Genomic DNA, 10745 nt, shown 5'->3' on the forward strand with positions numbered 1-10745 from the left:
CACCCTGGGCTCTGGGCACACTCTGTGGGGAAGAAGAGGGTGAGTGTGACCGGGATCCTGGGCTCAGGGAGGAGCCGCGGGCTTGGCATTCTGGGCGCACCTGCCTCGAGCCAACATTCTCCGGGTTCTGTGGGCCTCGGTTTCCTCCCCTGGGACAGTGGGGGGCCGCGTCAGCCTCAGCTGGCTGGAGGGATGGAAGGCAACGAGAGCAGCAGAAAGGGCGGGAGAGGCCCACCGAACCTCTCAGCCTCCCCTCGTGTCCATGTTGCCCTGAAAGGAGGGTTGAAAGCCGCAGTGGCATCTGTGGGGCCCGCTGAGCTCACAAGAAAAGGGAGGAGACGACTTAGGTGGGCAGGGCATGAGGACGACCAAGTGGGTATCGGAAGGAACCACAGGAGTGGCCTCGGAAAGCTTGGTCAGGACCACCTGCCTCGTCCACACCCCACGATGTAGGCATGTGTGTTGGTGAGCAGTCTGATGTGTTTGCACTGCCCCAGGCACGGGGCTGGGCCCTCCTGGCTGGGGGCAGGGGGGGGGGACACAAAGCTGGAGGAGGCTCACGACACACAGAGTCACCATACCATGGGATGTCAGGAAGTGAGTGGGGGGTCAGGGGACAGGATGCAGAGGCGGGCCTGCCCGGGAGACCCACCCTCAAAGAGGTGCTCCAGACGACGGCCTGGAAGAAGTTCAAGAAAGGTTCAGGTTCATGGTGTCAAGAGAGTGTGGACCATGACACCCTGCCCTGGTCCTGTCCCCTTCAGCTCCTCCCACAGCTCCAGGGGACTGATGATGGCTGCCTAGAACTCAGTTCTAAGATTCCTGAGAGCTGAGATCGATTGCTGATGTCTGCTGTGGGCACAGGCTGAAGGTTAAGTGGCACCTGAATCTGTTTCTGCCGTCCGTGACCTAAACAGAGAGTCTCAACCCTGGCTGTGCTGAAAATCATTAAAAGTACACAGGCTTGGGTCACAGCACAATAGACTGGGATTTGGTTGAAGTTCTCCACTCTTCTGGGGGTTTTTGTTTTTTCCTGAAAATTCCACAGCTGATTCAAATTTGCCGCTAGAGGTGGAAACCATTAAGCAGGACAATTCTTTCCTTTCAAACCTATAGCTTCCATTATTCACTCAACAGATATTAAGTGAATGTAGTTTAGAGGTTACCACGTGAGACAGAAGCCTGAAGAAAACATTGCTCAGAAGCAGAATTAGACCCCACATTCTACTCAGCAAGTATTTACTAAGCACCTACCGTATGCCATGCCTGGTCTAAACCCTGGGAATACAGCATTAGCCACATATCCAGACCCTGCCCTCCTGGAGGTTTTACTCCCCAACTCCCCACATCCCAAAGTCTGGAGCTGACATGAAGCCCCTCTTCACCACCCTCCAGATCCTATGTGCCTTTGAGCACTTTCCTCTTACATTTCCTTTGTAACAAGTCCTTGTTGGGGCACCTGGGTGGCTCGGTTGAGCATCCAACTCTTGATTTTGGCTCAGGTCATGATCTCAGGGTCGTGGGATCAAGCTCTGCATCGGGCTCCTCGCTGAGTGTGGAGCCTACTTGGGATTCTCCCTCTCTCCCTGCCCCTCTCCTACTCCTGCTCTTTTCCTCTCTCAAAAAAAAACCAAAACAAAAAAAGTTGTCCTCTGTGCTTGGCAAAGGGCCTGGCACAGAGTTTATGGATTTTTAACACATATTTACTGAATGCTTACTTTATGTCCGGACTTGTGGTCCAGATGCTGGGGATCTAACTGTGACCAAGGGAGATCCAGTCACCGCCTTCACGGATCTTGCAGTCTGCGTGCATCCGCGCACACGCAGGCACGTTTCTGCAGGGTGGGGTGGTGGTGACAAGTTTACTCAATGTGGCCACAACCGTTGGACAACTCACGTCTACTGGAAGTGATTTTCAGGTGTATACAGAGTGCCCAAACCCCTGATGCCCTTCTAGGGACCAAAAAAAAACCCCACCTATGAACCCCTTGAAGACCCCACAGTCAGAAACACCTGGTTAAGGTCCAGTCTCCACCACTTTCTAGCATCTCAGGACCACAATTTCATCCTCTACACACTGGGAGAAGCAACTTCTTGGCGGGGTTGCAAGGATTCATTGAGATAAATGAGCACTCACTATGCTCACTTAAGGGTTATCACGCACTTACTGTGTCCCAGCACATAAACGCTGAGTGGATGAACGCGGGTTAACCGTAGCCTGGGTGGTTGTCAACATTCAGAGATCATCTGGGCCAGCATGACTAGCAGAAAGGTATTCAATAAAGGAGGTGCCAGGACAGAAGGCCAGATCCTTTTTCCTTGGCTAAGCATGCATTTCACCATTTTAAAGGTAACGTGATTAAAAGAACTCTGGGACAGTCTTGTTTGGACTCTATTTCTTAGCGAAGCTGTGTGATCTTAGACAAAATGACCTCCTGCGTCTGGATTCCGGCCTGGTCGTGGGTTTTAAATCAATCGACAGAGCCAAAGCGCTTAGAACAGTTCCTGGCACGTACGGACTATATTGAGTTGTATGATTCTTATTGTTCTACCTGCCACACAACCCACAGCGAGGGCCACCACCTCCCAGCTTCAGGCCACAATCAGCCAGCAGGCCCCTCTCCGGGACTCCGAAAAGCAGCGGGGAGGTGCGCGCAGGCGCGATGGGGGGGGCGGGGGGGGGGTCTTCTGGGAAGCCCTGGCAGCCCGATGGGTGGCCATCTTGGTAAAGGGCAACGACGCCAGCTGCTCTACGTCATCAGTCTGCGCGACGGGCGAGCACCCGGCCGTCCGGGTCGCTTCGGGAGCGGTGGGTGGGGTGGGGTAGGGCGGGCGGCGGCGGGCGCTGCCGGGGCGAGTGGTGGAGGGGCGTGATGGGGGAGACGGCCGTGGCCGCAGGGCCTTGCCCGCTGCGCGAGGATAGCTTCACGCGCTTCTCGTCGCAGAGCAACGTGTACGGGCTGGCGGGCGGCGCGGGCGGGCGCGGGGAGCTGCTGGCCGCCACCCTTAAAGGCAAGGTGCTGGGCTTCCGCTACCAGGACCTCCGACAGAAAATCCGGCCCGTGGCCAAGGAGCTGCAGTTCAACTATATTCCCGGTGCGTGGCGCCATGGGGTCGGGGGGGGGGGGGGGGGGCCTGGAACGTGGTGTCGAGAAGGCTTCTGAGGCCCTGAGCTGGGTCCCCATGATGGGAGAATGGGATCCGGGTGATTGAAAGCGGTGAAGGCTGATGATCAGGAGGCATTGGTGTCAGTGGTTAGGGTTCAGGATTCCTCGTACCGTGGTTATGATGATCAGGACTCACATGGAGCCAGAAGTAATGATAATTGCACAGATGGTCGGAGATTAGCGATTACTAGAGGTCAGGGGTCGCCATGATGGGGGATAGAGGGGTCAGAAGTCTGCCTGAAACGCGAACTTTGAACTGTCCCCTCCCAGTGGACGCGGAGATCGTCTCCATCGACACCTTCAACAAGTCGCCCCCAAAGCGGGGCCTGGTTGTGGGGATCACGTTCATCAAGGTATCCAGCCTCCCTCCACCTACCCATTCCCTTCTCCTTACACGCACGGCGGATCCCCCTGAGTCTCACCCAGATGCCCCTTGGTGCCGCTCCTCTTTCCTGAGGCCAGTTTCCCATCCCAGGATTCAGGGGACAAGGGCAGCCCGTTCCTTAACATTTACTGCGACTATGAGCCTGGCTCTGAGTACAATCTTGACTCCATTGCCCGTAAGTGTGGGCTCCGGGGAAGGAGGGATGGGGAAGATGGGAGGGGGGACCTGTCAGGTCCCCGGTGTCTATTTGCGTGTGCTCCCCTTACAGAGAGCTGCCTGAACCTGGAACTCCAGTTCACTCCTTTCCAGCTGTGCCATGCAGAGTATGTAAGCCACAGGTGTATTACAATAGAGTGTGTGTGTGTGTGTGTGTGTGTGTGTGTGTGTGTAGGGGGGGAGGCTGCAGCAAACGAGGCAGCAAACCTACCAGAAGAGTGTCAGACTCTCGTTTTGTTCTTTTTTTTTTTTTTTTTTTACAATTTTTTTAATGTTTACTCATTTTTGAGAGACACAGCATGAGCGGGGAAGGGGCAGAGAGAGAGACACAGAATCTGAAACAGGCTCCAGGCTCTGAGCTGTCAGCACAGAGCCCGACACGGGGCTCGAACTCACAAACTGAGTTCCTGACCTGAGCCAAAGTCGGACGCTCAACTGACTGAGCCACCCAGGCGCCCCTCTCGTTTTGTTCTTTAGAGCACGGTGCTTTTAAGGTCGCTATTTAGATCCTCTGAGCGCTAACTGAGCACCTGTGTCCTAGACATCTACAACGCTCAGGTTCTGGGGTTCTCGACTTGGACACTCAAGGACCCAGAGGGGCGAAGTTTTCTGGAGTCGTAAGCTCTGAGATTCCAAGATCTGAAAGCTCTGCTGTTTGGTAATTCAGAGATTTCGTGATGATTAAAGTCATTCTTCTATGTCATAGTCTCGTATTTCAAGGAGGTGGAATACAGGCCATCTAGGATATGAGGTTCTAGAACCCCAAAATATGAGAATTCCAGTCTAGAGCTCCAGATTCCATTCTAGGACATCGGTGGTCTAGCACAGCCCTTGGCAAAGTTTTTCTGCTAAGGGCCGGTCTTTATCATAACAACTCAAGTCCGCCCTTGTAGCAAGAAGGCAGCCATCGACACTATGTCAATGAACGGTGTGGCTGTGCTCCAGTACAACTTTATTGACAAAAATCGGTAAGTTGGATTTGGTCAGAAGGTCATAGTTTGCCAACTTCTGGTCTTAACAGGTGAGAATTCTAGACACTGATGTTCTGAATTCTAGGATTTGGATGTTGCGCCATTGTACGAGTCGGAATATCCACCGTGGCAATTTCTAAAAGTTCTGGTATTTCGAAGGAGACAGGAAACAGAACTTGGGGAACACTGGAGTTCTAGATTAAAGAGTTTCTAGCGTTCTGGGTTTCTGCGACCCTTTCTAGAGCTCTCCACGTCCCATTCCTGAACCCACGTCCAGAATGAGGACTCCAGCAGGCAAGGAAGGGCTCTAGAAACAGAACGTTTCTACGATTCTCAGGTTGGAAACTTCTGTACGTGGACTCTCCCTCGCAGGGGTTCTAGACTTCTTTGCTTTCAGGGTCCAGGTCGGGAAGCAGCTGGACACAGTGTTTCTCCTGAGTGGGAATGACCCGGCCATTCATCTCTACAAGGAGGTGAGGCAGAGGGAGGTGTGGCGGGCAGAGCCCTGCTCTCTCGGGCTGCCAAGGGCTGGTGCAGGGTCTGTGCGTGAGACTGGCCACCGACACGTTTCAAGTCGGGGGTCGGTCTTCGTTCCCCCAGAACGAGGGGCTGCATCAGTTTGAAGAACATCCCGTGGAAAACCTCTTCCCAGAGCTCACGAATCTGACCAGTAGGTAAGAGAGCCCCCGAAAGAGGCCAGCGGGGCCCCGGGGAGGCGGCCTCCGAGAAATCAAGTGGTGGCAAAGCCCTCAGGGACGGTAGAGACAGAGATGACCTCAGAGAAACTGGGCGGGGGAGGTGAGTTCAGAAAACTCCGGCCATACACATGAAGTCGATGGCGAGTGGTGATCCCAGAGAGAAATCAGGCCCAGCGGGGCCCCAGGGCGACAGGAAGGGGGCGGAGGCTCGTGGGGAGGCAGAATGTGGGGCCGGTATCTGATGACGCCCTCCGGCCCCTCCGTCCACCTGCCCACCCGCCAGCGTCCTCTGGCTTGATGTCCACAATCTCCCCGGCACATCCCGGCGACTCTCTGCTCTGGGTTGTCAGAGCGGTTATGTCCGAGTTGCCCACGTGGACCAGCGAAGTCAAGGTGATGGGCGGGATGGGGGCCGGGCAGGGGGCGGGGTGAGTGGGCGGGGCGGGGCCCTGACTCCTCACCCCCCACACAGAGGTTCTGCAGACATGGACGATCCTGCAGGACGGCCCCATCTCCCGAGTGATCGTGTTCAGCCTCTCAGCCCCCGAGGGTGAGCTCTGGGGTGGGGGGCGACCCTGCAGACTCAGCTCCCCATTCCCAGATTCACACCCCTCTCCCGGAGCGTCCAGCCCCTGCCCATCCCTCCCATGCTCCCTCCCTCCCCTCTGTGCCCTCACATTCATTTCAGCCACTTGCCCCTGGACTCTAATCTTCGTCCTTTACCCTGGAGTTGACCTTCTGCTTTTCCTTTCGTCTAACCATCAGCCCTCACATTGTGACTTCCTCTGATCCCCCTCTCTGGCCTCCTCACTCTGTCTCTTGCTGCTTTCTGCCCCCAAGCTTTTCCTGGGGACTCAGCGCTGCTCCCCCAACCCAGGCTCCCCTCTCCTGCCTGTTGCTCTGTTTCTCTTGCTGTGGCCTGCCCTTCTCTGATGGCTCCGTTCGCCTGACCCCTGCGGGCTGCCCTCCGCCCCTCGGGTCGTTCCTTACTCGTCTCCCTCCCTCTCTGGTCTCACACCTGTTCCTCCCATCATCTTGTCTAACCGCGAAGCTTCCCTTCATAGCACGGCGAAGGTAGGGTCTCCCTCCTCTTTCAGAGCAGTGGGGCAGGGGAGGAGGGATGGCGAGGAGGAGGCTGGAGCCTGTCCCCTCAGGCCCCGCCCCACGCGTGTCCCGTCTCCAGAGACCCAGGACCGGCCACAGCGGGAAGAGTACAGCGTGCTCGTGGCCAGCATGTTGGAACCAGCCGTGGTATATCGGTGAGCGGCCCGCACAGCAGACTCACAGGGGCGGCCTGACCTCCTGCTCCCGCACCCGGTCGTTCTCAGGAGGAAGCCCCCTCGGGTGAGGTTGTCCAGGGCTGGGCAGGTAAAGGTGATCGTGCCCCAGGGAGGGGGAGTGCGAGTGTTTGGGTCTAGAACTCGTAGCAGATCCATCGAAGCCTTGGGACGGGAACACAGATGGACGAGTCCCCCTGGACGAGCGTGTTGGCAAACGTTTAACCGCGGGCTCATTGGGTGAGGAAGCCCTGACTTGTAGCGTTTGCCAGCTTCTGGGGTGTAACTTACTCCCGCTATGGCGGATTTTGAGCCGCCGACGCAGTGGCAGCCAGCGGTGGCTCACCTGATGTCCGAGCTGGAACCCAGCTCCCAGGCTCCAGGGAGGCGATGTGGGTGTCCGGACCGGAGGCCAGGGTGTCACCAGAAGGAATAAAGTGGGTTTCCGTTCGGGAGGGAGATGGCCCCGCCTCCAGGGGACAGAGATGGGCGTCCATACCGGTTGACAGTCTGCGTGAGCAGTCTGACGGACGTGAAGACGTCCGGGTCGGAGACGAGGGTGCCGAGGAGGAGCGGTGTGTCCAGACCTGAGCAGGGGAGCGGCGTGGGCCGAGGGCGGCGGGCGCCGTGGTGCGACCGCGGTCCCCCCCACCGCCTCCGTGACCCTCAGGGACCTGCTGAGCCGGGGCCTTGAGGACCAGCTTCTCCTGCCCGGCAGTGACCAGTTTGACAGCGTCCTCTGTGGCCTGGTCACCGATGTAGATCTGGACGGGCGGCCCGAAGTCCTGGTGGCCACCTACGGACAGGTGGGACCGGAGGGGTGGGGCTGCCACCCCCTGCCCCCTCCCGCCACCCCGCGTCCCCGTGCGGTCCTAACCCCTCGCCCCCCTGCACAGGAGCTCCTCTGTTACAAGTACTTCGGCCCGGAGTCCGGGCTCCCCGAGGCCGAGCGGGGATTCCGCTTCCTGTGGCAGCGAGACTTCTCCAGCCCACTGCTGGCGCTGGCACACGTGGACCTGACCGGGGACGGGCTGCGGGAGCTCGCCGTGGTCTCCCTGAAGGGCGTGCACATCCTACAGGTAGCTGAGCTCCTTAGGTCGGGGGGGGGCCCCCCTTGCAGCGGCGCCTGGGGTGGGGGTGTTTGCTCAGCCGCCATCTCAAGGGCACGCTCCCGCGGGAAACACGTCAGAGGCCACGGGGAGTAGCCACGCGAGGAGGTGGCCTCAAAGGCCTGACCCCACGGGAGCCCTGCAGCCTGAGCCCATCGTTCGCACAAAGGGATCGTTGGCTGCAGGCCCCCTCTTGGAGGAGGGAGTGACCTGTTTCTGGGAGGAGGTTCTCGCTGGCCAAGGACAGTCCCAGGAGCAGAGGCCGCTGGTTGGGGAGGGGGGGGGCACCATCATGGCAAAGGGGGTTCCGACATGGCATCTGTCAGCCCCAGCCCGCCCTCAGCCTCCTGACTTCAGCCCTCGGTTCCTCGTGCTTTGTCTGACTCTGTCCCTTCGCTGTGGCCTCACCCAGATCTGCCCCCACCCCCCCGCCCAGTGATCTAACCTCTGCCCTCCCGCAGGGCCCGCTCTCCTCACTGCCTCGCCCTCTCCTCTGTGTGCAGCCGGCTGCGCTCCGGCTGTGGTCTGACCTCCCCCTTGCTGTCGCATTCTGACTCCCGAACGACGTTTCCTACCCTTGTCCCATAGCCTCCCCTCCGGGCCTCCCGCAGCCAGCCTCCGGCTTTCCACCAATGTCTAACCTTGGACCTTTCCACTTAGGCCTAACCTCGGAACTTTCTGTTGTGGTCAGGCCCTTGAGCTTTGGTCTGTTGTCCGGCCTTGGGCTGTACTTTGAACCCCGCCATGGCGGCCTAACTGCCGTAACCCCTGTTGGGGTCTAGTCGCCAACCGTTCAATGGTCCGAGGTCCAACTCGGAACCCCCCCATTCCGTTTCACCTCCAACTAATGCAGTCTCCCCTCCAGCCTTTTCCCTGTGGCTCCCCACCCCCACCTCTCAGGCTGCGGTCCGCCTTGGGCTCCCAGTGTGGTGTTTGCCTTGGCCGTATCTCTGGTCTGCCTCCAAGACCGTCTCTGTATGGTCTAGCCGGGGTTCTTTCTCCCGGAAGCTAACCATACCGCCTCCTCTAGTCTTTGCTTGGGTCTTTTCCTACTGTCTGTGCCTCAATGGAATGGTCTAGATTTGACCTCAGAAGAAAGGGGAACCGTTGGACCCCGGCGGAGAGGTCGCAGGTTAGACCCTAATGGAAAGGGCGTAGGTTTGATCCCAGTGGAAGAGGCTGTGGTCCGACTGTGGGAGAAAGGACTTCCTTCCCTGTGGTCTGACCATCCCTTCACCAAGGCCTCTTCCCTCATTCAGGCCATCTCACTGTAATCTCTTCTGCCCTTTCTGCCAGGGTCTAGCCTCAGACGCTCCAGCCAGGGTCGCACTCTGTCCCTCAGGTGATGCCACATTGCTGCCTTTTTCACTTTGGTTGGTTCTTTCTCTGTCCCGTTGGCCTACTCTTTGTTGGCAAGGTCTCGCCTCAGTCTCCCCCACTGTGGTCTGACCTCAGCCTCACCTCCCATTCAGGCGGTCTGTCTCCCATGTTTTGATCCTCCCCTGTCCTTTCCGAGTCCTAACCTCAGACCCGTACGATTGGGTGCCGTCTTTGTTCTTCCCACTGGGAATTCACTGAAGGCCGTCCCCCTGGGTCTGACCTTCACCCCTTCACAGGGACCTGTCCCCCCACCCCACCGGCTGGTCTGCGCTCCGGCCTCCCGCCGCAGCCGAGCTCCGGGCCTGTGGGATTGTCTCCTCCACACCATGCCGAGTGATCTAACCTGCACCCGGGCTGCCCGGTCTCAGCCCTGCCCTCCTCTTGTCCCCCACAGCACAGCCTGGTCCAGGCCTCGGAGCTGGTCCTGACCCGGCTTCAGCATCAAGTGCAGCAGAGGAGACGACGTCAGTCACAGAGGCCTGGGGACGGGGTGGGTCCAGAGCCTGCTGAGACCCCGGGCTCCTGAGCTCCTACCCACTGCCCACCCCAGACGCTGGTGTGGTTCACTGGGGCTGTCACCTCCAGCCATTCGTGGTGGGGAAGCATCCTGAAGGAGAGGATGGTCTCCCCACACCCTCCAGTGGTAGAGCCGTGGGTTCCTGCTCTGGCTGTGCCCCATTGTGCCCTGTGAGCCCGGCTGACACACTCCTTCTCTGTGCCTCAGTGTCCCCATTTGGAAACGGGATGATCCCCGCCCCCCCCAACTCCTGACCCTCTTCTGCCCCCAATGAGAGTTGGTCAGCCAATGATAATTTATATGTCCGGAAGAACCAGACTTCTGAGTTGCCTTCCTTCTCTTTCTTTTGTTCTGGCAAGCGGTCGGTGAGTGCCTGCTGTGTGCCAGGCTCCGCATTGGGTGCTGGAGGAACGGAGGGAGGGGAATATGGGGAGAGGAAAGGCCAAGGTTAGACCTAGAAGTGGGACCGAAGTGAGATCACGCTGTAGACCTCAGAGAACGGAGTAGGAGGTTAGAAACGAGGCCCTGTCATAAAGGCTGGAGTGAAACCAACGTGGAAAAGACTGTAGAATCCAACAGAAAGGACTGAGGTTGGACCCCAGGGGAGAGCCCCGGGTCTGAGGTTAGACCCAAGTGGAGAGCTCTGGGTCAGGTTAGACCCTGGTGGGAAAATACAGAGCTTAAGCCTCAGAGGAAAGGATATGGGGGAAGGACTATTGTGGGGAAGCTATGGTCACATTGCAGCAGAGGGTTTGAGGCTAGACGCCCCCCGCCCCCGGATGAATAATGCTGAGGTTGGACCCTCACAAATGACTGTGGTTAGACCTCCCCAGCAGAAAGCAAGTGAGTTTAGATCCCCTGAGATGAGACCCAGGAGGCAAAGACCTGGGGCTTGCCATGTTGGAAAGGACAAAGGTTAGACACGATTGAAAAGCCCCGGAGATCCAGGGACCAGGGAGGGAGTTTGAGGCGGAGGGGTGCTGACTTCCCTGGCCACCGCTCTGCCGGCTGTATGAATCGCCCCT

General features: G+C 58.2%; 1 protein-coding gene and 2 long non-coding RNA genes across 6 annotated transcripts; 1 reads left to right on the forward strand and 2 right to left on the reverse strand.

The window, feature by feature from the left end:
• Window positions 1-99: 99 nt before the first annotated feature.
• On the reverse strand, window positions 100-1546 carry LOC123578749. Its single transcript, XR_006702497.1, has 3 exons — window positions 1428-1546; window positions 582-679; window positions 100-184 (listed from the first exon to the last, which is right to left on the reverse strand). It is a non-coding gene; the product is annotated as an uncharacterized LOC123578749 (long non-coding RNA).
• Window positions 1547-1573: 27 nt separating this feature from the next.
• Window positions 1574-2634, reverse strand: LOC123578373. The gene is made up of 3 exons (XR_006702341.1): window positions 2169-2634; window positions 1719-1835; window positions 1574-1614 (listed from the first exon to the last, which is right to left on the reverse strand). It is a non-coding gene; the product is annotated as an uncharacterized LOC123578373 (long non-coding RNA).
• Window positions 2635-2760: 126 nt separating this feature from the next.
• Window positions 2761-10038, forward strand: KPTN (kaptin, actin binding protein). Of its 4 annotated transcripts, none has more exons than XM_045441891.1 (13): window positions 2767-3096; window positions 3438-3520; window positions 3643-3727; window positions 3821-3875; window positions 5137-5212; window positions 5340-5413; window positions 5721-5830; window positions 5910-5987; window positions 6621-6696; window positions 7385-7520; window positions 7611-7793; window positions 9120-9165; window positions 9598-10038. In XM_045441891.1, exons 1-13 carry the CDS (start codon window positions 2874-2876, stop codon window positions 9711-9713), a joined length of 1341 nt encoding a protein of 446 aa, XP_045297847.1. In that variant the 5' UTR covers window positions 2767-2873; the 3' UTR covers window positions 9714-10038. The 4 variants fall into 4 exon arrangements, with proteins under 4 accessions (XP_045297848.1, XP_045297847.1, XP_045297845.1 ...); XM_045441889.1 differs by having other exon boundaries at window positions 2798-3096; window positions 5077-5212; XM_045441892.1 differs by lacking the exon at window positions 9120-9165 and having other exon boundaries at window positions 2761-3096.
• Window positions 10039-10745: the final 707 nt, after the last annotated feature.

This window comes from Leopardus geoffroyi, chromosome E2, assembly GCF_018350155.1.
Source record: "Leopardus geoffroyi isolate Oge1 chromosome E2, O.geoffroyi_Oge1_pat1.0, whole genome shotgun sequence".
Classification (NCBI taxonomy): Eukaryota; Metazoa; Chordata; class Mammalia; order Carnivora; family Felidae; genus Leopardus; species Leopardus geoffroyi.